We start from the raw sequence: 26,637 nt of genomic DNA, 5'->3' as shown, positions 1-26,637 counted from the left end.
AATTTTAAGGCAGGAACAGAGGTCTGGGCAACACACGAAGGCAGGTGCCACTTAGCAGTTTCTATTCTGGTGTGGCACTGTAGGATCAGCACTGGATTGCAAATTACTAAGTCGGCGGTTCAAATCTACCAGCTGTTCCTTGGAAACCCTGTAGACTATCATTGTGAGTGGGAACCGACTTGAAGGCACCTGCCAAAAAAAACATTAACCATTGCAGCTTTCATTACCAGTTGTAAGAAGATTCAGCAAGTTAAAACTAATACTTTTGTATTTGACAGTCTCCATGAGCCCTGGTGGCTCAGTGGCCAAACACTCAAATGTTAACCAAAAAGTTGTTGGTTTGAACCCGCCAGCTTCTCCATGGGGGAACGATGTGGTAATCTGCTTTCCCTAAACACTTACAACCTCAGAAACCCTCTGGGGCAGTTCTGCTCTATCCAATAGGGTCTCTATGAGTTGGAATTGAATCAACAGCAATGGGGTTTCATTTGTTTTTTTCTGGATCAAGGCTGTCTTTGTGATCTTTTCCTCTCCCAGAGGCTCTTATCTGCATGCAGCCTTATCTCTGAGTAACCTCAGTGAGGTTGTTGGGTGGACATAGCAAGATTATGTCTTGCTGTCTATCTCAGGTCTGTGTGTGGGTGTTACTTTTAATGTGGTTATCTCCAATGAGTGGAAGAGATTTGGAAAAGCAGCCCCAAGGAGGCCAGCCTGGCCAGTGGCATCACCAGGATGACTCAGGGGTTGCAGACTACACCAGGTGACAATTGTCAGAGGAGGTGACACCAAAATGGCTCGTCTCTAAAATTTCTGTGCCATGTTTCAGCAGAAATGTATTATGTTTTATTAAAAATATTCCTGTAATTAGTTATAACAACAAAAACATTTTTCCTATATATATATATTAATATACCTACAATGCTGAAGCTCTATGCTAATTATTTTTTAACTTCTAATGCCCTCTGAGGAATGCTGGTGGTGCTGTAGAATCAGCACTGGACTGCTAACTACAAGGTCAGCATTCCAAATCCATCAGCCTCTCCATGGGAGAAAGATGAGGCTTTCTGCTCCTGTAAAGATTTACAGTGCAGATGAAACCACATGATTTAAAGTGTCATTGTAATTGAGTAATAATGACAGCTCTGACCAGAACGTGTACCAAACCCTACCCATTGATTTGAAGGAAATGTTACTTCAAATCATGTGCTTTCATCTGTGCTGCTACAAGCACATGCAGTTGTTTTCATTGCTGTTGATGTTTATATAGTTGCCAATTTTGTCAAATTTTCAGGTGTTTTAGCTACAATATTGTAGTAAGTAGTATTAACCTTTATCAATAGCTTTTTTTTGAAAATAAAGAGAAACATTAAAAAACGTTTTTAAAAAGTCTTCTATTCAGTCACTAATAATGTCTTACCTATTAATATTTGAGTCCTTGTGTGGTGATGTAGGATAAGCACTAGGCTGCTAAATGTAACAGTTGGAGGCTCAAACCTACCATCCACTCCTTGGAAACCCCATGTAAGGTCACTAAGAGTTGGAATCAACTTGATGGCACTGAAAAACAACAATAATAATATTACAATTCAATGTAGAAAGATTTCACAAAACAATTCTGTTGTTAGGATTCATATACTCACTTAAGCAATTTGCAACTAAATCTATCACATATTATTCTGTGATTAAAACTGATCATTAGCATTACTAAAGACTCTGTATGGTCCAACACAAGAGAAGGTCCATGGAAGGGGGTGGGAGGAAGTGATACTGTGAGTTACTATACTGGGTGGCTCCTCTCCAGCGATACCATTGAGCCCGGCTGCATTTTGATTCCCCATCACCCCTTTAGAGCTCCTGTCATTTTTTTCTGTTCTCTCCTTTGTGGTGACCTCCAGCAGCCTCAGAGTCCACCTGCCATTCCCCTCCTCCCTCTTTACACTTTGCTCCATCCAAATCCATCTGATTCTGAAACATTCTGCCCTTTCCACATCCCAGAATGACTAGTAGTGGACTGGGGTGGTGGGTCTGGACAGGCATAAGCCGAAGATGCAGGCCGTGTGTAAGGTGTGCTGCCCCCCAGGGAAGTAATTTGAGCATAAGATTCCCACACCACAGGCTCCAATATTGCTTCTGCCCAGAAGGCCCAGGACTGCTCTGCTGAGTATAGAAAGAGATGAAACGGGGAAATGCCTTTAAGCCCATCATACAGCAATTTTCATCAGTGAAAACAAAAGAGGTGCCGTTGTAATTTTCATGTGGTGTCAAAATGTCTCAAGTAAAAGAACACGAGCTTGACTAGTATTTTTGAGGCGATATTATGGTAAAGTTATCTAAAAGGTGTGTCAGATGTTTACACAGGAACAAAATTTCCATGCCGGCCATAGGTGCTATTTTCCATTGATAGGCAGACGGGAGCAGAGAGCTATAAATCAGCATCTGAGACAATCATGTGCAGGTCTTTTCCCTTATTTTGACTCAGTGGTTGTGGCACTGCAGACTGAGTAAAGAGGGAAAGTCAGAATTCAGGGGAACCCAGGAATGGGTTCTCTTCCCTGCAGCTGGGGACCTCATCTGTGCAGTGGGAGTAACCCAGATAGGGGCAGAGCACAAAGTGAAGTTTGGAGGGGGTGCAATTGGATGTCAAGTTTCTAGGGTCTCATCTTTCAGGGGCTCTAGATAGTCCCAATATGTTTAAGACTTTGAAGCATAGACTTCCCCTTACAGAGAAACTGAGGCCTTAGGGCCTGGCAGGGGGTAGTGTTGCTGGGACCTTACCTCAGTACTGACAGCACTTCCTGGGAATTACTGGAGCTCAGTTTCCCCATCTATGCAATGGTGGCACTGGTTTTCATATTCCTTCCCTCTCTCACCTCACCGTTGACCAAGGGAAGTTGTGAGGGTCCCCAAGGGGAAGACCTGTGGAAGGTCTCAGGAGGTTCCTGTCCTCTCAGAAGGAGACAGGGGCCCTGAGGTGGGAAAGAGGATCTTCTTAGTGACTCCAAAGGCAGCCCTGCCCCATCCTAAGGGAAGAGGCCCATGGGGCAGGAGACCTCCCTGAGATTGAATCTCCATCAGTGTCAAGCTGCTCCTTCTGATTAACACTTCCATGACTGGCTCTATCATCATCCTTGTCCCAAGCCCCAGTTTCCCCATTCATTCAATGTGGATAACAGTAACTTTCCCAGTCCTGCCAGTCTGTAGCCTCCCAGGGCCACCTGAGGGGCCAACAGGCCAGTGGGTCTGAGAAGGCGGGTGGGTCAGTAAGCAGCAAGACTCTGAAGAGAGAAGCCACAGCCTGAAGATGGTGGCATTTCAGGCAGAGAGTTTGTGGCTGAGAGGCCTTTAGGACTTAGTCACCTAATCTTGGCCATCCCAACCAAGCCAGGGGACCTGCCCAGCCCCAGGACTGGGGGATGGGGGCAATATCTGAATGTGATGAGAGTAGGCTTGGACAGGGACTTGACCAACCCAGGGACTGCCCTCCTGCCTCTTTTGACTCTCCCTGCAACACACACTCCAAGGCTGTCTGCCCGCTGCCCTGCCTGCCTCCCAAGCAGAGGCAGCTGCTGTGGCCTCCATGCTGGAACCAAAACTGAATGAGCGGGGTTTTTCACAATGTCACCTCCCGCTGACAGCTCCTAATTGCATGTTGAAGCCATGTGATGGAGCCCAAGTTACACTAATTATGTCATTACCCTAATTAAGTAAATACTGTATGTGCTAATTGGCTGAAATCTCTGCATGGGGGAGAGTAGAGGGGGAGGGTGCCAGTGTCCCCTGGGTTTTCACATGGGTGGGCTGGGGGGACCAAAGCGATTGGGGCATCCCTCCCTCTGCTCTGCAGGTCTGTGGTCACCCAAGGTGAGGACTGGGGACAATGCTTCAGTTCACTTACACTCTGAGGGAATAAGCAGAAGGTGCTGAGCAGGTAGGTGGTCAGAGACCCAAATTGGAGGTCTTCCTCTGCCTAAGGGGCTGGTGGTTTTGAACCCTTTTCCTCTCTCAATAGGAGCTACCGTACCTGCCCCTCACCTTACCCAGCCCAGGGCCTGTGGATTTTCAGACACATTAGGCACAGGGGATAGATAGCGAAGGAGCCCAATCTCCTGAGAGGACCAATCTATGGTTACATTCCTGGCCTGGGACAGGGGCAAGGAGAAAGGCCCGTGAGTGGGCAGTAAACAGTGTGGACCAGCAAAGGAACAAACAGATGACAGTTCCAGACAGGTGTGTCTCTGGAGGGCTTCTTGGAGAAGAGGGAGTTCACCTACAAGGGAGGGAAGAAATCAGAGCTTCAGAGCTCAGGTCGTCTTTCAACGTGAGATTTTTAAATGCCAAACTTCTTAGCCATGACCTTTGGATGTGGCGCTGGGAAGGATAGAGATCGGCCATCTGAGGAAAGGACTCCATTAGGAAAAACTGGGGCACTAGCAAGCAAAGAACACAGCTCTGCCTCAGGGATCAAGGATCAGGCCACAGGAGGCCTGGGACCTTAGCCCTCTGTTCTTCATGGGGTTATGAGAAGAGTCCCAAAGGCAGGATTTTGAGGCCTCAATGTGGGGCTGGGACCTCCAGCAGTTGGGTTTTCCCACATCTATTCAGGACAAGGCATCACCTAGTCATCCGAGTTCTCCCAAGTATGTTGGGTGCCACATGGGGCATTCCTGTTCTCCCAGCTCCACCTGCTCATCTCACACACATATGCTGCAACTCCACACTGGGAAAACACCACATGCTTGCCTCAGTGGGCAACAGCTCCCTTCCAATTGGTTTCAGGGCCACAGGCCCAGGATGCCGTCACCCTCCCACCCACCACCCACCCCCACTCTTTAGGCTTAAGGAGAATAAACACAAAAAGGACATGGCCCCCAGCCCTGGGCTGCTCTAACTCCTGATCTGGCCTTGGCCAAGGCCCTCCAGTCCCCAGGCCTCAGGTTCCCAGTAGGTGACATCCACTTATTTGTAGCCTGTGTCAGGCTTCATTTATCCCACACAATGTGGTCTGGACTCCTCTGGGCTAGCTCCAGGAGACAGAGACCAATAGGAAACTGTTCTTTTAGCTATGATGTCTGCAATTTGCCCTCAAATGGTTCTGGGGGAAAAAAAGTTATGTATGTCTACACACACAAAGGAACCCTGGTAGCATAGTGGGTTACGTGTTCAGCTGCTAACCACGAGGTCAGCAGTTTGAATCTACCAGCTGCTGCTCTGTGGGAGAAAGATTTACAGTCTCAGAAACCCTATGCAGGGTCGCTATGAGTGGGAATTACCACCATGACACACAGTAAGTATATAGAAAGATAGATAAAGCAAATGAGGCAAACTGTGACCAACAGTTAATATGACTAATGGATACAAGGCTATCCTGGGTTCCATTCTTATTCTGACAACTTTCCTGCAAATAAAAGGAAGGGGGAGGGGGAAGAGAAGGGGAGGAAAGGAGAAAGGAAGGGAGGGAGGAAGACAGGGATGGAAGTGAACTTTTCTTTCAAGGGCGTCCCAGGAGACAGCTGACAGTGGCTGCAGGTTTGGTGTGGCCAGGCTCTGTGGAGACAGGAAGGCTTCCCTGAGGAGGTACCAGGAGAGCTGGGCTAGGCAGAGTCTAACGGGTGTCCAGTTCTTATAGTTCTGTGCAAGGTGGGACTCTGGCAGAGTTCCTGCCTCCTGCTCTCCAGAGAATGTTAGTGCTCAACAATTTTCCTGAGGACTTCTCTGGTGGGACAAGAAGGGGAACTTCCCTTGAGTTAGAAACTATGGGAGTGAGGGGCTGGGACTTCTGCGCTCCTGAGTATGAAAAAAGATTAGACCAGTCCTGAGATGACAGAGGGATGGGGTGGCCCTAGTAAAGGTCAACTTGCCCACCTCCACCTGCCCCATCACCACTACCACCACCATCACTGACGTGGGGTCCTGCTCCAGCAGCCCAGACCGACTTCTCTGGGCCTTTGCCTGTCGCAGCAGCTCTTGGCAGCAGGGCAGCAGCAGGGAAGTGGTTCATTATTCCATCCTTCATTAGGTCCACATTAGGCAGCCAGAGAATTTCTCGGGGTATGTTGTGGGGGGATTCTGCTTTAGATGGGCCTGTGGAGAGGCCACAACTCCAGCCCAGCCTTTGCAGGCTCCTTCCCACCCCACCCGGTCCTATCCACTCTTCCCACTCCTTCCATACACACTCTTCCCCTTCCCCATTGCTCCCACCGTTTCCCGATCCTCCCTCATCTCTCATGCTCTTCTCTCAAAAGGGGCTCCGTGTACCCATTCTCAGTTCTGGACTGAGAATGCTTACAAGATCCAGTCATCCCCTCCCCAAGGAGAAAGTGACACCAGCTTTCTGGTGTGTGGGTCAGTGGGTGTGTGGCCCTGGGTGTTCTGAGCACTCCTGATGTGAAAAGGGCCCCTCGCTTCACATTGCAGCCTGTCTCTTCTCCTTTCAGCCTCACATTACCTCCTCTGAGCCTGGGACTGACCCGGAGTGGACCCTGCCCCCCATTCAGAAGACACTTCCCAGGATGCCCAGGGCTGGGACAGCCAGGGGCTTGCAGGATGCAATCCCCTGACTGGGACCAAGGGGCCACCTTTGTTCTTCCCCTGCCTTTGTCCCTGGCCCCTGGCCCAGCCCGCCCATCAGCCCAGCCCCTTACCCCTCCACTGGCTGACTATCTCTCCCTCCTTTTTCCTCTTGTAACCTTTTGCCCACCAAACCCCTCCTAGCTGCCCCTAGACCAGAATCTGACACAAAGCAGGGATAGCCCCTCCACACCCCCTCGTCTCCAGCCTGGCCCCCAGTCCCTGCAGCCATGCCCCTGTCCTGCCCAGACCCATTCACTTGCTCCTGCCTCCTCACCCCACTCCTGTTCTCAGCCCTCTTTGGGTCTGGCCCCTCACCTCCACGCCCCCTCCCCATTTCCTCTTCCCTCCCTTCTCCTGGCCCTTCAGTCTGAGTGTCAGGCTTTATCTCCAGCGCTGTTGTCCCTCCCCTCTTCCCTCCTCTCTCATCTTCCTCTCCCTTCTCTCTTCCCCCTCCAGCTTCCACTCCTTCGCCCCGCTCACTCACCCTCTCCCTCTCCCGCTGCCCCCCTCTCTCTCCCCCACCTCTTTGTTTCAGCTGAGAACCGGCTCCTCGGGACAGTTCCCACACTGCAGTGCCTCTGGTGAGGAGACAGCGCCACGCCACCGAGGTGAGCCCGGGGACCTGGGGATGCCAGGCAGGGGCAGTGGAGCTCTGGGGGCAAGCAGGTGAGGTGAGTGGGCAGTCTGGGCAGGCAGTACTCCTCCGCCTAGGACGGCAGGCAGAGTGAGCCTCGGACATCCCTCACAGTGGTCAGCAGGAGTGAGGGTGGAGGGCAGTCAACTGACCGTGAGGGGCAGTCAGCTGGACCGGAGCTAGTGGGCTCTGCCCCTGACCCAGTGGCTGGCTTAGTGAGTGACCCTAGGCTGAGGGAGAGCCTCAGTGTGATTTGACTGGGTGGGCGGAGGCTGGGTTGTCCAAGCAGCTTGTCCCTGAAGGATGGAGTGTGTGCCTGGTCCAGAGTCCTGGGTTCTGAAGCTGGCCTCTGGCTGGGTTGCTGCTGTGGGTCTCTAGGGCAGCAGCGACAACACTATCTACAGGGCTGTGACCCCACAAGAGCCTATCCCTGGTGGGATTTGGGTTGCTGGTTGGGCATGTTCTGGGGCTGCTCCTACTGTGTGTTGGGGGTGTAGGCAGAGAAGGAGATGTCTGCCCCTGTTAAAGTCGGGCTGGTTTCACCTCAAGCCACTGACCCACAGTCACATGGGAGGGGAGGGGCACTTCCCCTTCTCCTAGTCATCTCTGATCAGCTTCCCCCATCCCCATAGGGCCCCCAGACAGCTTTTCCCAGAGTTTCAGACCAGAGCACAGCTGTTCCTGGTTCCTGTGGGCAGCTCCTGGGCCTGATTGGGCTGGATATGAAGGAATAGGGGCTGGAGGTGGGCAGCAGGTGCAGACAGTGTCTTAGTTATTGAGCGCAGCTACAGTGCAACTATTGGAGGGCCACACAGAGACCCTGAGACCCCAAAGCAGGAGTGCATGGAAAGGACAGAAACCATGCCCCTTCTCAGCTGAAACTGGGGATAGAGAGGTGAACTGCTCATAATTCCCAGACAGGTGAGCAGGGGGGCTCTGCTGGCTTCCAGAGGAGGGGTAGGTTAGGCCAGGAACATAGGGCGACTTCTCAGTGGGATGCCTCCTGGGGGCAGGGCCAGGCCCTACCACTCTCGGAACCTCCAAGGAGCCAGTGGGGGACTGGGCCATGGTGAGTAATGATCCCATGAGAGAACTACTAAGGACAGCGGCCCCTCCAGAGCTGGCCAGATGGGACATATGCTTCTAGGGGCCAACTCCCCTTCTTTCCCTTGCCTTGACCAAGTCTACTGGCAGAGCAGCAGTCCCTTCCAAGTGGAGCAATTATGTACAGAGAGGTCCAAGCAGTGTTGTGAGTAGGAGCTGACTGGCTTCAGTCCAAGGGCCAAGGTGGTCTTCCTCCAGCCCAGCTAATTCAGCCACCAATTGAGCCAGGGGAAGTGGTACAGCAAAGCCAGGGACAGCTTTGATCCTCAGATATCAGGGAAGTACAGCCATTTATCCCAGCTCATTACAGCTCTATAACCCTACCTCTCAAACATCCACTCCCCCACCCACGGGGTGTTAGAGTGCCCTGAGCCCTGCATAATCCCCTAGCACATTCTAACCTCCCTTCCCAGTCTAGGCCTCATCATTTCCCTCACACCTGCTCCATCTCCCTAACCATTTGCCTGAGACATAACAGGGCCTCTGTCCCAGGCTGGGTCAGCTTATCCTGATTCCAGAAAATACTATCCCCTTCTAGTGCCCGAGCCTCAGTCAGTGAACACCCACTGACTAATTCTGGCACTGCCCTGAAGATGGGGCCTCTACAAGTCAAAAACTGCCTGGGCTTCTCCTTGGAAGAAACCAGTCCCTCTCCTCTTCTTTTCTCTCCTTCCCTGAGCTCTCTACATGCACAGAGCTCTCCTACCAAGCTCTACTGCTGCTCACACCTGCCCAGAAGATGAGCAGGGCAAGGATGTTGTCATTATTAGAGGAAAAGCTGAGGCATGAGGAAAGGAAGGTGACAGGCCAGGACAGGGACCTAGGACCTGACTTCCACTCCAGAGCTCCTCCCACGCTAGCTAACAGTGGTGAAACTGCCTAATGGCAGGATTCCTGTGCCCACCAAAGTACCCACCAACCATCCAGCCTCTCTGCCCTCCAAGTCCCCAAGGCCTGGTGGCCATCCCAGGGATAGAAGGACTTGGTTATTTCTAGGGTGTGTCAATCCAAGCTCCAGCCTTGACTCTAAAGTGGGTATCTAAAGGGTTGCTGGGCCAACTGAAGGCTTTGGGCATGAAACTGAGGGCAGGCAGAAAGCAGTGGAAGGAGGCTCTTAAAGCCCTGTGGTGTACCCTTCTCACAAGTACAACTCCAGCCACCCCCTTGCATGACTCCATCCCCTCCCTCTTTGTAAGGAACGCAGCCACAGGATAAAGAGAAGGCTTGGAAAGGACTTTGCACATGTGTTCTGCCTGTCTCTAGTCTCCCAGACTTTGCCCACTGACTTCAGCATCAAAGCCTAGAACACAGCCTCATTGCTTCACTCCCTCCTGTTTTAGTTATCTAATGTTGCTATAAGGAAATACCACAAATGGGTGGCTTTAACAAACAGAAAATTATTTTCTCACAGTTGTGGAGACAAGAAGTCCAAATTCAGGGTACTGCCTCTAGGAGAAGGCTGTTTCTTTCTGTTGAACTTCTGCTTCCTGGGCAGTCATGTGGCTTGGCATTTCTCTTCCCTGAGCTCTGCTTCTCTCAGTTATTTAATCTCTTTTATATTTCAAAAGATAACGAATCTTGTGTCTTCTGAGCTTCTCCTTCCTGGGCATTCTTCATGTGGCTTGGCATCTCTCTTCCCCCAGCTCCACTACTCTCAGTTATTTAATCTTTTTTATATTTAAAAAAAAAATTGACTGGATACACCCTACACTAACTCTGCCTCATTAACATAACAAAGACAACCCATTCCCAAATAGGATTGTAACCACAGGCATAGAGATTAGAATCTAAAGCACATATTTGGGGGTGGGCGTGGGGGCCAGAATTCAATTAATAGCACCTGCCAAAAACCTGCTGTCAGCATGAAACCTATTCCCCTGGGCCAGACACACACACACACACACACACACACACACACACACACACACACACGGCCCCTTTGCCAAGTGGCCTCTGCCAGCCTTTATATCTTGCCTCACAATATCCCCAACATTCTAACCACACCGAATTGTGCATCTCCACCCTGGAGAAGGACAGGGCACGACTCAGAAAGTCCATTTAGCAACTGGTTGTGAGGTTGAAACTGACACATGTCCACAAACATGCCCATGCTCACATTCACATGTGTGTCTACAGATGTAGATATAGTCCCCTGCAGAGTTAAGCCCACCCCACACATGCATATAACCCACTGTTGCCGAGTGGATTCCAATCCATAGCGACCTTATAAAACAGAACTGCCTCATAGGATTTCCCAGGTTGCAATCATTACAGAATCAGACTGCCACATTGTCTTCTCATAGAGCAGCTGGTGGATTCAAAACATTGACCTTTCAGTTAACAGATGAGTGTTTAACCACTGCAAACCAAGATGCCTTCCAATTGTACATGGTGGATGTGCTACCGAGTCAGTTCTGGCTCATAGGGTTTCCAAGGTTGTACATCTTTACAGGTACAGAAAGCCTCATCTTTCTCCCAAGGAGCAACTGCTTGGATTCGAATTACTGACCTTGCAGTTAGCAGCCCAGCTTGTAATCCAGTACGCTACCAAGGTTCCTGTCCAATTGCATATAGGACTAACACTATGGATCAATAGAAGTCAAGGGTAGTCGCAGCCCCAATCCCAGCCATGAAGAGGCAGCAGGAGAGAAGGAGTGAATCCCACAGATCTGGCTGAGCCCCTGCTGGGTCTCTGAGCCACCAAGTGGGCACAGGATGATCAAGCAGGCCCCAATCCCCAACTGTGCTCTCAGCCTGGTTCTATAGCCAACATGCTGTGCAACCCAAGACAAATCACCTTCCCTTTCTGTTTTTCCAAAAATAAAACAAAGGGATTTGGATCTGCTGACAGCTAAGGACCATGCAGGTCTGCTGTTCAGTTGTTCTCAGCTCTCACCAAATGCAGAGAGTGAGCTTGCAGCAGTCGGGGAGTTTCCAGGAGGTGGGCTTGGAATTCGCTCATTCAGTGGACATTCATCAGGGCCCTCCCATGTGTGCTAGTGTGGGACAATGTGACCAACTCCTGGGCATCAGGGAGTGACCTTCTAGCACATGACAGGTTGGGAGTCAGCTATGTCAGGATGAGGATGGGGTTTCGCGCTGGATGAAGGATTGTGTCCAAGTCAGCAGGTGTCTGAAGTGGAGTCAGTCCCCACTGCTGGACTTAGAGTCCTGGGTCCTCCTGGCTCTGGCCGGGATGCCGAGGCAGCATTTGGTTCCCTCTTCAGCTGTGCTGAGGGCACTACCTCAGCACCAGTCCTAAGCGTGGGCACCCTCCATGGCAAAAGCCACCAGATGGACCAGGGAAAACTACAGGGGTGGGGCTGAGGTGGGCACACAGGCAGGAGGAACCTGGGCTAGGTTAGCCTAGGGAGCGGAGTGTGTTAATTACTATAACCGGCATTTACAGAGCAAGTAATGATCCTGTTAAATGCTCACCATGCAGGATTTACCTCATTATGTCACCCAAACTACAGCCAAATCCATCCTTTCTCACATCAGAGATGCTGAGTAAGTACTTCTAGATTTTGAGTTAGCCCACAAATGATCTGGTCTACGTACCCAGTCTAGTATCTAGCCTTCCATGCCCCAGACAGGCACAAGGAAGGGGCTCAGATGGAGTAGGGAGGGCCTTCAGCAAGACCTATCCACACTCAAAGTCCTCAGGAAATGCAGGTCGTGGCCTCCCGAGAACCTAGGACACACATACAGGTTGAGGGGCGTGTGAGCAGTTCATCCTGTGAGAGTCCCTGCATATGCACACATGTGTACATCACACCCACACTGGGGAAATGGGGACAGTCTCCGCACTACCTTCCTGTTCTAACCCCATACTCCTAAGAGCAAGGATTGAGGCAGGAACAGAGCATACTAAAAGCTACCAGCAGAGAGCACAGTGGGGACAGTATGCTGTCTGTGACCCTGGCCAACAGGAACCCTACACCAGAGCAGAAGGAAGTGGTGCCCCTGAATCACAGTGAGGTGCAAAGTCCCTCCTTCAATAAAGCTCTTTGGTCCCGAGCCTAGCTCACCTTGCCTCCTTCCCTCTCTCAATCCCCAGCCTGCCCTGTGTGAACCACATCCCCAGGGTCACAAACCACCTGCAAACTGGGCTTTCCAGAGCCAAGTGGGGAAGAGAAGCTGTTCCCCTGGGGCAGACAGGCCAGTGCTGGCCAGTGCCACTCAACCCCCTCAGTGGGGAGAAGCAGCCCCAGGCCTCGCTGTTCTCTATGGCTTTTTATTCCTATGTGATTCTACTGCTCACTCATATAGGGATTGGAGCCGTGGTGCACGGCGGGGGCAACCAGCGGAGGGCTCTGACACAGAGCAAGGGGTCTGATGGGAGGCAGGACAGTGCCCCCTCCTCTGCTAGTCAGGCCAAGGGAGTCAGCATCAGCTTCTCTCCCCCTACTCCCTTTCCCAAGCCATCATCATTCTGGCCCCTCCATCCCAGCCGTTCTGAGCCAGCTCCAGGGCCCAGACTGTCCACCAGAGGTGCAGATGAAGGAGCTGGGGCTATTCTGCTTGAGAAAAGAGCTGGCCCGAGGAGATGAGGTTGTGTCTGTGGACAGAAGTGGCTCCTGGGTAAGGAGGGCTGGGAGGTAGGGCAGGCACTGCTCAGCCAAGGAAGGTGCAGAGAATGCAGCAAAGAACTGTCCAAAGACAGAGGGACTTCGCTGTGGCAAACAGTGAACACCACTCCGTGAAGTTGTCAGAGAGTGGACAGATTGTGGTGGATGCCACAGGGGACAGTTGGATTGGATGGGTGACCAGTCTCTCAAAGACCCCAGGGCCTGCAGTCCTTCAGCCTGTCCTCCTTAAGTCTCTGTTCATCCACAAAGAGGACGTCAGGATCCCAGCTCAACCCACACAGGCAAGAGAGAGGCATGAGCTCATAATTACAAGGTCAGGCAGGGGTGTGGGGCATCATGGCCACCATCCCACCCCACTTCCCCTCCCCTGGGCTCCCTTGCCAGTTAGCTCTGAGGGAAGATACCTTGAGAATCCACAATATGGTCCTTTTTATTCTCACAGCTTTGCTTGCTTCACTCCACAGAAAAGACAGGCTAAGGGGCTCAAGGGAGAAGAACAGGAACAGTGAGCTGGCCAAGGGACTCACCCTGGTCTTCACAGGGCACCTGCTGCCATGGCAAACAGTAAGGGGAGAGCCCCACCTGCCAGGGAGCTGAAAGGCCCTGGGTGGTAGGAGGGTCAGCAAGTAGCCAGGGCCAAGGTGAGGAGGGATCTTAGCTTGGGGAGGCCCTGGGAACCAACTCTTCAGGCCTCCTCTGGGCCCCCAGAGTGTGGCTCATGGCATCACTGCAGCCTCAGGAGCAGGAGGTGGGCATCCATGACATTAGTACCAGTCAGCCCTGTGTATAGCAGGTGCTCCCCACCCCGAAGGCGACAGAAGAAAGTATGTGAGTCATTTTGGTCTAGAAAGGTGGTCACATCCAGCCCCTCAGCAGCGGCCTGGCTGGCAAGTTCCGATGTGACCCAGGCCCCAGCAGCCTCAGTGGGCCCATCCTGCCCATCAGTGGCACCACTCAAAAACAGAGCTTCAACAGGTCCCAGTGGCTGCTGTCCTAGCTCTACTCCAACTCTCAGGGCCAGCTCCTGGTTCCGGCCACCTCTGCCTGAGCCCTGGAGCTGCACCGTGGGCTCACCACCAACCATCAGGCAAACAGGACCCTGAGCCCCTGTCACAGCCTCCAGAGCCTTCTCCAACTGCAGGTCTGGGACATGGAGTTCAGCAGCCAGCCTGTGCAATTCTATATGCTCCTCTGCAGAAGCCCCAGCTCCGAGGGGGGTTAGACAGGCTCCAACCACTCGTGCCAGCAGCCCGTAGAACTGGGCCACACTTTTCACGTCACCCTGCATTGCTGCACTCAACACCACAGCCCGGAAGCCCAATGCCTCAGCCTGCCTCTGGGCCTCAGCCAATGCCAGCAGGTTAGAGCCAATGATCACATTGAGGACATGACCACAGGTATGAGGCCCGTGGGGGTCCGAGTCGGCCCGAGCCAGCACAGTCTTTACGGAGCGCGGCAAGGCAGCTCGGAGGCCGTATCGATTGAGGATATGCAAGCAATCTTGCACATTGTGGGCACTGGCCACAGTGGGGCCACTGGCGATCACCTCCACTGGGTCTCCCACTACATCAGAGAGGATCAGGCTCACCACCTAAGAAAGGGTTACAGGGGTCATGGTTCAGTCCTACCTCCTCCATGCTCCAAAGCCCAAAGGACAAAGTGTCCCACTGTGAATCCACACACCCTCATGCCAAGCGTGACGCTTTCCTGCCTGCTGCAAAGCCCTTTGAGGTGGCTTCCAAGACACCTGGCCATGTGTACTTCTCACCCTCCATGGGCTCCTCCAGCCACCCCTATACATTCCCGCACCAGCCCCTGCCAACTCATCTCCCTGGTATACATGGACTTGCCAGGGCCACCTAGGGAAGAAGGGACTCCCATACCTGGGCAGGGTAGGCGGCCTGAGCCAGCCCCCCACCCTTCAGCTGGGACATGGCCTTCCGGATAGTGTTCAGTTCCTGGATGGTGGCTCCACGGGCTGCCAACAGCTTGGTGAGCATCTGCTTCTCCTCTAGTGTGACTGGAGGGATGGGGGCTGGCAGCAGGGCTGAGCCCCCACCTGCAAAGAGTGAGGGCATCAGGGCTGAGGGGAAAGGGAACAGAAATGGCTTTGCAGGCAAAGAAACACTGACTGAGGAATCCAGGCAAGCGTGCCAGGAGCAAATAAGGTCGAGGTCGGTGGTGTGAGGCCCACAGTGAGAGAGGGAGTGCTGATAAGGTGTGCTCCAGACGCCCCCGTGTGGATATGTGGGAAAAGTGCACACAATCACTGCCCTGTCCCTGAGCATCTGAGGTTGTCTCCTGCCTTGGGATGCCCCAGGTCTCAGAAGACAATGGAAGAAGTATTCCTCAGGAGCTCTGGAGTAAGGGCAGAGCAGGACAAAACAGCAAATGAGCAAGGAGAGGGATCTACAAGGATTGGAGACCTGAGCTCTAGCCCCAGGTGACATTAGCACAGACAGCACCAACAGCCCTGACATTTCCGGAGGCCTCTGATGACACACCAGGCTCTGTGCTAAGGACTCTCCATGCCCCTTTCACCATCACCCAGAGTCAGCTCAGCCTCAGAGAGGGCCTCAAGGTGGCTCTGTGACCCAATGGCTCAGAACACAAGGTCCCTCACAGATCTGGTTATGTGGAACCCCCTTAGGCAAATCTGTCACCCGCACCTGAGATGAGCACCAGCAGCAGGTCATCGGCTGTGAGCCCCTCAGCCAGCTGCCGGATGGCCAGTGCAGCCCTGAGTGCATCACGGTCTGGCAGGTTATTCTCGGCGCCCTCAAAGACCTGGACACGGCTGTGAGGCTTCAGCAGCATCTCCCTGAAGAGAGCAGAACCGAGAGCTAAGAAGGGACGGCAGGGAGACCCAAAGGCTACAAGTTCCTCTCCTCCTCCTCCTCCCTCCTACCTGCTTTCCCAGGAGCTACATGAGAACCACAGCTAAGGATGTCCCCCACACCCAACCTGGAGGCAGGACAGGCCCAGAAAATAGGAAACCCAACAAAGGAGGGGAGGCCCTAATCCAGCCTGGGTCTTGGCCCAGGTTCCCTTCAGATGGATAGTGGGGAGCCCTCAACAACTCCTTACTGCTTGCCGGCACGTTCCACAGCAGCACGGATCCCCTTGGGCACGCTGATTACGCCCTGCACGAGATGCTGGCTCAGTAGCTCCTCAGCAGCCGCTGCCATGCCCAGCACAGCCTTGCCAAAGCCCACCATGTAAAGGTTGTTCCGCAGCTGAAAGCTTCGGTCCCGCACCTTCAGCAACTTGCCAGTGGGGTCCAAGGCCAGCACCCGATGCAGCATGGGACCTGGTAGTACAGCACCCACAGTGCTCTCAAACAATCGCCGTGCCTGCTCTGGCAGGGCCATGGTACTGGTCACTTGGGTTACTAGCCCCCGCCGGGGAAGCAGGCGCAAGAGGGCTCTGGGCAGGCAGGGCAGGATTTGCAGGGCTGCAGCCATGCCCCCGCACTCTAGCACCACCTGGCACCCATGGCTGCCTAGGGAGAAGACAAGACCAGTGAGAACTGTTTTTGCAAAGACAGAAAAGATACAGGAGGCCCCCTACAGCCAACCCCTGAAGGCTCAGGATCGGTGGACCCCACAGCTACTGCTGCAGGAATGGGCCACCTTCCAGCCCACTGAGACTTCCTGAAGCTCACAGCTGCCTGAACTCACTCCAATCCTCAGAGCCCAACCCTGCCACCCTGCCATGTCCTCCTTGTCTGTAGACCACACGCTGGTCCTCTGGACACTGCCTGAGTCCAAAGGTCCTGTTAGCTGAGCCCTTCTCCTGGGTTACCCCTTAAGCTCAGTTAATCATTCACAGAAGGAGAGTTCCTATCAGTGGGCTGCAGCCCTGCCTCTTTCCCACCCCCTGAACTTCTGAGCCCTCACTCGGCAGCACCGTCCCTTTCTGGCACCCCTGCCTTGCCTCTTTGTCACTTCTGCTGCCAACAGGCTGTTGGCTGTCCCACCAACTGACCCCATGCCCGCTGACCTCCAGCCTGCTCTATTTCATTAGCACAAGGGACTGGGCTGGGTCTCTGTGGGAAGGTTGCAGGCTCACCAAGGCAATGCCAGGCTGGGCCCAAAGCATATTCTCAGTGTGTACAGTCTGAGGAATCCCAGCACTTAGGGCTAGTCCAGCAAGAGTTGAGGTTCCGAAAAAAAATCTAAATCAGCGAGAAAACTTACAGAAGTCCGGAGGCAGCACTGTGTGAGGCCACAGTGTGTGAACCAATCTGCAGGGCAGGGAAGGATGCCCTTATACCCATAGAGTTGGCCAGACCTGCCCCTGCCAAGAACAAGCCCTGGGTCACACCACCCACTGCAGTAAGAGCCTACTGGCTGGAGGCAGCAAAGGCCAGACTCCCACAATTGAGCCCAAATAATCATTTTCCCTACTGGGCAGAGTAAAAGCTAAAGAAGCCTTGAGGTGAAGGTCAGGGGACTGCAGTAAGGTTTAAGGACAAGAAATCTCCAAATAACTCATCTGTAACATGGAACCTACTTTAATAAATGTCCCCCATTAGGTCTGCATGCTGACTGCATCAGCTAGTATGGAGGCAGCAAGAGAAGGCAGCTGGGATCCAGATTTTAGCTCCACCACAGGTTGCCTGCGTGGCGCTGCCAAACGCCAGGTGGGAAGAGATTAAGACTACTTTTCTCCCCAACATCCCAGGGCTCGCTGAAGCTGTTAACACAGAAAACCTGGACCCCAAACACCAATTGATCTCACACCCAAATAAGCTGCCAACATCTAGCCCTGGGTCATTTAGAAGGTCTGGTTCTCCAATATAAAAAGGAACAAAGGGCGTAGCTATGCCAGGAGGAATTTGGAAATGGGGCCCAGCTTTTTGTCAGGGAGACCACTGTGACTTGCCCATTAGGCATGGTGTTAATGAAGTTTTAATATCTAAAAACACTTAGGTTTGAGGGAGTGAACAAATTTCATACCTATTTCCCAGATTGGCAAAGGCCTAGAGAGCCCCAGCAATGCTACATACCACAGAGCCTACAGCTGGGGTTGCCAAATAAAATACAAGGCTCCTAGTTAAATGTGAATTTGAAATAAATGAGGAATTTTGTAGTGTGAGTTTATAAGCTGGTCCCTAGGTGGCACAGTTTGTGCCTGAAAACTAACCTAAAAGTTGGGAGATCAAATCTATTCAGCAGTGCCATGGAAGAAATGTCTGGCAATTGTTTCTCCTCAAAGATTACAAGAAAACCCTATGGAGCAGTTCTACTCTGTAAACACAACTGACTTGAAACAGACGACAACGGGTTGTTTTTTTTTTGTTTTTTTTTTTTAATGTCCCATGTATTATTTGGGATATGGTGGTGGTGGTAGTAATGTGCCATGGAGTCATTGCGACTCATAGCGACCCCGTACAGGGTTTCCGAGGCTGTAAATCTTTAAGGGAGCAGAAAGCCTCATCTATCCCCCGCAGAACAGTTAGCTACACTAAAAACATATTCGTTGTTTATATGAGATTCAAATTTAACTGGATGTCCTGTATCTTCATTTTGCTAAATCTGTTAGTCCTGTGAACAACACGGTCTCTCCTAAATTCCTAGACGCTCCTCAAAATACCAGAAGCACTGCCTTGACTCTTCCCAGCCACTAAGTGGGGCTGGCCTGACAACACCTGGCTGCATCTGGCCCTAGGAAGTGGCGTCACTATCCGGCAGGGGGCTCGGGCATTTGAGGGAAATGGCTGCTGGGAACGCTCGTAGATAACCCGAAGGATGAGGACCCACTGTCACCCAGATTAGCTGTCATCGGGCCGAATTCTTGCTTCCAGGGGCCACGAGGGCCACTGCTGCGCGGACTCACCAGGCCGCGGCTTCCAAGGTCTGGAACCGGAAGTTCTCGTAGGCGTGCGGAGCGGAACCCGGAAGTCGAGGAGTAGAGAGGTGTCAGAGCGCGCTATGGAAGGGAACCGGCTCCGGGCTCCGGGGCGTGTTTCTGGGTCGTCGCAGCCACACCGGGTCCTGCGCCTGGGTCCTGATAAAGCAGATGTGGGAATTGGGGCATCTCGGCCCCTGACAGCATGAGAACATCTCTGTAGTTGGGCGTTGTTGAGTCAATTAACGTTGTCATAACGATCGTATGTGATAAAGAAGAACTTCCCCACAGGGTTTTCTAGCCTGTAATCTTTACTGTAACAAATTGTCTGGTCTTTCTCCCTTTAACGTTTTGGTGTGCAACTCAGCGCTTAACCATTGCGCCACGATGGCACCGTTTTTCATGTCCACAATGGAGTCAATAACCCCTCCTCTCCAAATTGCTATGGTCCGTCGTCCCCTCCTTTATCCTGTTTGATCCAATTAGCCAGCACACACATCCCCAGCTCTCGTTAGGTACTAGTCACTGGGCTAAAAAAACAGGCTCAGCATCACATCTTGCCAAGTCACTGCCACCTCTCCCCACGTTATAATGTTTTTCATTGGTGCCCATCATGGGCCATCAAATACAATTCTGACTTAGCAAGAGTTCTGTTCTGTAATCTTACAACCTATGTAGTTTGGTGAATAAAAATAACCTTGGGTCTCCCTAACTGTCTCTGTTCTCACTCTGCATGTATTTCCCTCCTTCCCCTTCCAGTCAACCTTTATGCTTTCGTATATTCAAAAGGCAAGTCCTGACCAGATTCCAAAAACACAGAAGAGTACACTGTCTGCTTTTAGCGATGTTGTCTTGGGGAGATAGAGCAAGGAATTAAACTACAGACTTCCTAAACTTCAAAGCATCTTTCTTCCCATCCCTCTTCCATCAGCAGCTGTCACATCTCTGCATAGGACTCTAAACCATGCCCTTGTCATGAACTTGCTCTCCTCCTTACTTCAGTCCTAGACTGTCTCTCTGAGTTCTCAGCTCTCTTCCTGAGTTTTTCTTTCCCTTTATTATAGAGGACATTTAATTTTCTCAAATGCCTTCCTACTGCATCAGCAAAACAAAGTCATCTTCTGGAGGATTTACCAACATTTTTAGAGATGGGGAGAGTATAACTACCCTACTTAAAATTTTATAGTTTTTCCTTGCTTATAACAAGCTCTCTTTATTCATCCATTTGTTTATTCCTCCATCATTCAAAAGACATTTCCCGAATGCCTTCCATGAGAAGCAAATGCAGTAGATGCTGGGATGAATTGAGATGTGGTACTTTTGTTGGAAAATTACTTGGCTTTGTGAGTGTAAATCTAAGGACCTCTCTCATTATTTAGTGCCAGAAACATCCATAAACAGAAACCATTTGTTGTGCCAGTGCTATTCTTACAGAAAATAAAAGAGGCTAATTGCACCCCCTTTTTGATCTGTCACTGATGTGAATTGAATTGTGCCCCCCCCCCAAAAAAAGTATGTTGTCACCTTGGCCAGGCCATGATTCTCAGTATTATGTAATTATCCTATAATAAATCCTTCTCTCTATGATGTCAATGAGACAGGGTTTGAGATAATTATGTTAATGAGGAAGAATACAGCGTATAGTATTAGGTGGTCTCTTCAGTCAATCTCTTTTGAGGTATAAAAGAGATTAAACAAGTGAGCAGAAACAGAAAGAGCTGACTACCACCAAGAAAAAAAGAGTTGGGAGTGGAGTGCCTCCTTTAGATCCAGGCTCCCGAATAATAGTGGGTGACTTTAATACACCACTTTCAAAAATGGATAGAACAACCAGAAAGAAACTTGACAAAGACACAGAAGAACTAAACAACACAATCAACCAACTAGACTTTATAGATGTATATAGATCCAGGCTCCCTGTGCAGAGAATCTCCTAGACCCAGGGAACAATTGATGCCAAGACTCATGGAGAACTCCAAGGAATAAAGGGGCCATAGATGTGGAAGGAAAACAACCTCCAGAGCTGACAGGAAAGCTGAGCTAGCACTCTGAATTCAGACATTTTGTCTCCTAAACTGTGAGAGAATAAATTTCTGTTTGTAAAAAATAAGCCCTTGTGATATTTCAGTTGTGGAAGCACTAAATAACAGTCACCCCTGTCCCCACAGCTATTCACAAGATGTCTGTAACAGCAGCAAGGCTTAGCTGCCCACTGGACTAAAAGGTAGTGAATTGTCTAATTCACATTCCTGTTTCTATTGCCCTGTAGAGGTATAGACACAAATAGAATCTGAACTTGGGGGTATTTTTCTAATTAACAGGAACACAGTGAAGTTGAAAAGTGCTGCAGACCCTGCTCTAGGTACAAAGGATTTCACAACTGGAAAAGAGATGTCGGTGGGTAGAAGTAGAAAACTTCATGAAAACAGTGGAATTTAGATCTGAGGAAACCATTTGGCTTATCAGAATGCTTATACTTATCTTGATAGTAGACATGATGCCCTGTGGAGTTTCATTTTTAAATAAATAGAAAAATGCTCAGTTTGTCATGCAAAATCTCATTTCATTTATTGCCAAAGTCATGATGGCACAGAGCACAGGTAAGTATCCAAGACATTCATTTAGACCTGGAGAATAAGTTGGGTAAAATTAGTGTAATGATTAAAGTCAGAATCTTTATTTAACCTTCAGGTGTTGAATGAGTGGTCACAGGAGGAAGGCTTGACCAATGGCTCATCCTTGGGGGAGGTTCCTCACATAGTTGAAGTTCAAGGTTGGCAGCAGGAAAGTGGCCCTTAGAGTGTCTAGCAGTCCTTTTTCAGAGAGGGTCAGAGACCTGACTGCCTGAGTTATGCAGTCTACTCTGCACTCTTTGGAAGAGCAAATGCCACAGGATTGTCATGTAGTTTAGTCCCTTTGTTCTTGAATGATAAGGATCTTTTGGGGGTTGAGGGTTTAACCAAATCACATTATATCATGGTAACTCACATCACTGGATCATACTCAAGGGTACACATCTGGGGCATCTTAACATAGATGGAGTCCTGGTGTGGCACTATAGGATAAGTACTGGACTGCTAAGTGCTAGATCAGAGGTTCAAACCCACCAGTCACTCATACACGGTCTCTATGAGTCACAACTGACTTGACAGCACTTAAAAACAACATAGATGAGCTAAAGGTTATGCCATACATAGCACATCACAGCAAGGCAGTTGTCTACAAAGTTGTTGTCCATTACCTTTGCATCAGTTTTGATTCATGATGACCCAGTGTGTGCAGAGTAGGTGACCTTTCAGAAGCAGACAGATCTGTCTTCCAAGGCACTTCTGGGTAGATTCAAACTGCCAACTTTTCAACTAATAGTCTAGTGCTTGTCCATGTTTTACATTCAAAACTCTTACAATAAGGTTATCACTAATAAAATTAGAAGATTTTTATGCCATGGAGTTTTTTATCAGTTTCAGGTCATTTACAACTTAGCTTAAATGTTCAAGTCACACACATTACATGCTTCACATACATGTGATTTGGGTACTTATAAGAGTACATCCTATGTGAATATATGCCTACAATCTTTTTAGAGTGTAATTCAGCAGTATCAGTATTAAAAATTTGACAGGCAATTTCACTCTCAGAAAATAACTGGGTGTACCCTAACCTTAAAAACTTGAATTATAAAAAGACCAGAATAGATGGCTGAGGCTTTCCTTCTGAAGGTAGCAGAAGACATAGGGAATAATGCAAGAGTTAAAGTGATAAATACTGCTAACTGATGGTACATGAAGGGGATTGCAATCATTGTGATGAAACAAAGCATATAATTTGTTGAATGTAAGACTGATGATCTGCTCTGTAAACTTTCATTCAATTCACAAACTGTTTAAAAAAAAAAGAAAGAAAGAAAGCAGGATAGACACAAATGAGAAGCATACTGGGGTTGAGGGAGGGGTGGGAGACTGACATATGTAATGTAAAGACCCTCTACAAGCCAGAGAATGCCTGGGGCTACCACAAGGAAGGAAGTAACTTGGCTGACATCCTGATTTAGCCTTTTTAGCTTCTAGAACTGTAAGAAAATACAGTTGACCCTTGAACAACATGGGGTTAGGTACTGACCCACTGTGCAGTCAGAAATCTCTGTATAACTTTTGATTCCTCAAAAATTTAACTACTGCTTGGCTATCCTTTGAATCTTGGTTTCCCTTGCCAACTATTGTAAAATAGACACTTGCAGGGGAGAGAAAGGAATAGCCAGAAACATCACCATAGAAAGCTTGTAAGCCCATCTTCAGCCTATAACTGATTGGAATAACTAAAATGGAACTACAACTTTCCCAGTGAAGGAGGCTTTCTGCAGAGCCTTTGCACTGCATAAAACCATAGATGGCATCCTGAACCTCATCCAGAATATTCTGAGGTGGGAAATTTCCACTTGAAAAGACAAGCAGACCAGGCTGGAGTTGCTAGAACAGAAGATAATTCTTGAAAGAAAAACCAACAGGAAAAAGAAAAAACAATAATGGCAGTCCGAGTGACTACTAGTTGACTACTACAAGAACAAGCAAATTGTTTGCCAGGGCAAGCAATCAAGTCCCCTCAGGGCAAACCCCCTTCCAAGACTGAGACTCAAGGGGAATACATGAGCAGGCATGTGGTCTTGCTGGTGACCACATGGGAAGTGGGGGAAAACAGCAATGAAGTTGTGAGCTAAGTCTAGATCAGAGACTCCTGTCAACCTGGATCAAGACCTGGTTGGTCAGCAGTATAGCCAGACCTGGGGACTCCTGAGCCCAGGGACAGGGACATAGCCACAGAGGACTAAAGTGGAGAGTTAAGCTCCAACTGATGTGAAGTGAGGGGAGATGCACAAGAACACCCATACTTGCAGATAGTACCCATTTGACCTGGCTTCAATGGCTGGATGATCAGAACTAGACTAGAGGAAGAAAGAAGAGGGAAAAAAGAGTAATCTGCTACAATTTGATGAACTTGACCTATATTTACAGATGTAGTAGCTCAAAAGAGGAACAAGTCTTTACAACGAGGATCATTCTCACCCCCTTGGTACACAGGGTTGACAGGGATGGGCAACTTAGACATTGGCTACCCAAAATGGTGGTGGTGGTAGGGCTACAAAGGCATGAAGTGACTGGCTTACAAGCTTTCAAAAGGGAGCCTAGTTTCAGAGGGTACGCAGGAAGGTAGAATCTCTACTGAGTGATTACCAACCTGTCTAGAGGGGCTGGTGAAAGGAGATGGAGATAAGACTCTTGTGGTTCAATAGTTAATAAATGTTATCAGGACTGATTGTGAATGTTGCAGATGTACAGGTAGATGTTTTGTAACAAAAGGAGGGGAGTGGTTGATCTTGCAGTCCAGGAGCAGAGGACACTGGGACCATCAAGGGAGAAGAGCGGAGTGCGGGATCCTATCCAGAGAAGCAGCAACACCAGAGATGGAGGCAGAGACAATGTAGAAAGGTGGAGGGGCTGGGGACTCTGGATTCAGGGAGAGAGAGGGGCTGTGTGCTGGTGTCTGGGGGTCAGGCTTGTGGGATGTTTGAACGGTTATTTGAATGGTTATATAACATCCCAAAACAAAAAAACCCAGAGAGAATAGAAGCAAATGTTGTTGAATGATGATGCATGTAGGGGATTGTAATCATTTCAATGAAGCAAAATACAATGGGATGAGTGTAAAGCTGATGTTCTCCCTTGTAAACTATCCCTCAATTCACAATAAAAACTTAAAAAAAAAACAACTAACTACTAATAGCCACTGTTTCAGCCCACCAATAACATAAACAGTTACTCAAATGTGTTCTAATACATATTTTGTATATGTACTATAGTCAGTATTCTTACAAAAAAGTAAACTAGAGAAAAGAAAATATTAAGAAAATCATAAGTAAAATACATATATAACACTGTATTATATTTTACAATAGCTTAAGTTTACATCATCTGCTTACAAGACAAATTCTCTTCACACTGTAGGCTGAAGAGGTAGAGGAAGAGTTGGTCTTGCAATCTTGGGTGGCAGAGATGAAAGAGGTGGAGGAGATGGAAAGGGAGGCAGGAGAAGCAGGCACACTGGGTGTAACTTAACAGAAATACATCTGACTTTTGGCTTTTTCATTTCTCTAAAATTGTTTCTGTACAGTGCCAGTCCTTCTACCATTTGCTGTAGTTTCAGTGCCCACATCATAGAAGGGTTAATATTGTAAAACAAGTCAAAAGGAAATACCAGCTGAAGGAAAAAGGAGTCTTCACATCAAGCATCAATCCTATCCCCTGTGTACACAGGGTTGATAGGGATGAGCAACTTAGGCATCTAAGTTGGGGGAGGGGAGGTAGGGGAGGCACAAAGTGACTGGCTTAGAAGTTTTCAAGAGAGAGTTTAGTTTCACAGCGTGCAGGAAAAGGTAGAATCCCCACTGAATAGTTTTCATCTTTTCTAGACAGATTTGGTGAAAAGAGATGGAGATAAGATTCTTATGATTCAATAGTGAGTAACTGTTATCATGACTAATCGCAACTGTCACAACAGTAAGATAGAAGCTTTGTAACAAAAAGGAGGGAGTAGTTAATCTTACAGTCCCGGAACAGAGGACCCTAGGACCATCAAAAGAGAAGAGCACGAGTGGAATGTGGAACTCTATCCAGAGAAGCAGCAACACCAGAGACGGAGACAGAGATGACATGGAGAGATAGAGCAGCTGAGGACTCTGGACTCATGGAAAGAGAAAGGTTGTGTGCTGGCAGCCAGGTGGCAGGCTTGCAAAATGTGCCCTTTGGTTATTTCAATGATTATATATTCCTGAGTGATTTTATGTACAGCGCACCCCCAAAATAAATAAATAAAATAAAAACAAGAGGAAATAGAAGCAAATCCTGTTGAAGGATGATGCACGAAGGAGAGTGTAATCATTGCAATGAAACAATGAGTGTAAAACTGATGTTCTCCCATGTAAACTGTCACTCAATTCACAATAAAAACTTAAAAAAAAAACCCAAAAAAAGTCAAAAGGAGTCTTGAATAATCAGAACCCTTCTGCCATATTGTCCAATGTCAGTCTGTTTCCTGGCACTGCTTCTTGTAGGTCTTCTTCATCACTGTTTGGCACTGGCCAAGAATCACTAGTCTCCACCAAGTCCTCTTCTGTTCATTCCTCTGCTAGGGTGTCTATTAAACCCTGACCTTTCTACCAGTGCATGCTTCTCTCTTCTCTTCCTTCTTAATGTCCTTCGTGACATGCCCCAGTCCCCTCCCTAAACAGGACACTTTCATCTGCATTAAAAACCTGTTCAGGCAGATATCCTTTCTCCTCAATGATTTTCTTACTGACATCTGGGAATTCCTCTCCTATCTCTTGATTGGTGGAAGCTGCTTCTGTTATCTTTTTAAATTAAAATTCTCTAAAATTATCAAGCCAATCTTTGCTATGCTGCCATTAAATTCTCACACTTTAGCTTCTTCATATTCCTTTTGTTTTTGTTGTGAGGTGCCCTCAAGTCAGTTCCGTCTCATAGCAACCCTATGCACAACAGAAAGAAACATGGCCTTGTCCTGCACCATCCTCACGCTTGTTGTTATGTTTGAGCACATTATTATTGCCACTGTGTCAAAAGATCATGTTGGGGGGTCTTCCTCTTTTTCACTGACCCTCCACTTTGCCAACCATGATGTCCTTCTCCAGTGACTGGTCCCTCATGACAACATGTCTAAAGAACAAGAGATAAAGTCTTGCCATCCTGGCTTCTAAGGAACATTCTGGTTGTACTTATTCCAACACAGATTTGTTTGTTCTCTGGCAGTCTGTGGTACTTTCAATATTCTTCACAAATAATATCATTCAAATGCATTGGTTCTTCTAAGGTC

At 49.2% G+C, this 26,637-nt stretch overlaps 1 protein-coding gene across 1 annotated transcript; it reads right to left on the bottom strand.

The window, feature by feature from the left end:
• Window positions 1–13,624: 13,624 nt before the first annotated feature.
• On the bottom strand, window positions 13,625–16,364 carry GLYCTK (glycerate kinase). Its single transcript, XM_006876050.1, has 4 exons — window positions 15,988–16,364; window positions 15,570–15,721; window positions 14,784–14,959; window positions 13,625–14,491 (listed from the first exon to the last, which is right to left on the bottom strand). Exons 1-4 carry the CDS (start codon window positions 16,362–16,364, stop codon window positions 13,625–13,627), a joined length of 1,572 nt encoding a protein of 523 aa, XP_006876112.1.
• Between the last annotated feature and the right edge of the window lie 10,273 nt (window positions 16,365–26,637).

The sequence above is a fragment of the Chrysochloris asiatica genome, unplaced genomic scaffold (assembly GCF_000296735.1).
Source record: "Chrysochloris asiatica unplaced genomic scaffold, ChrAsi1.0 scaffold00350, whole genome shotgun sequence".
NCBI classification, from domain to species: domain Eukaryota; kingdom Metazoa; phylum Chordata; class Mammalia; order Afrosoricida; family Chrysochloridae; genus Chrysochloris; species Chrysochloris asiatica.
Note: the sequence above shows the minus strand (reverse complement) of the source record. Positions and strands in the feature narration are given on the sequence as shown.

Bases quoted from the DNA above. Each gene is read 5' to 3' on its own strand.
- GLYCTK (XM_006876050.1), bottom strand. From the start codon at position 16,364: ATGGCTGCAGCCCTGCAAATCCTGCCCTGCCTGCCCAGAGCCCTCTTG. The intron at 14,960-15,569 runs GTGCGGGTGACA...CACTCTTTGCAG, and splicing joins GCTGCTGGTGCTCATCTCAG to GTGGGGGCTCAGCCCTGCTG. The intron at 14,492-14,783 runs GTATGGGAGTCC...ACCCTTTCTTAG, and splicing joins AGGCCGCCTACCCTGCCCAG to GTGGTGAGCCTGATCCTCTC.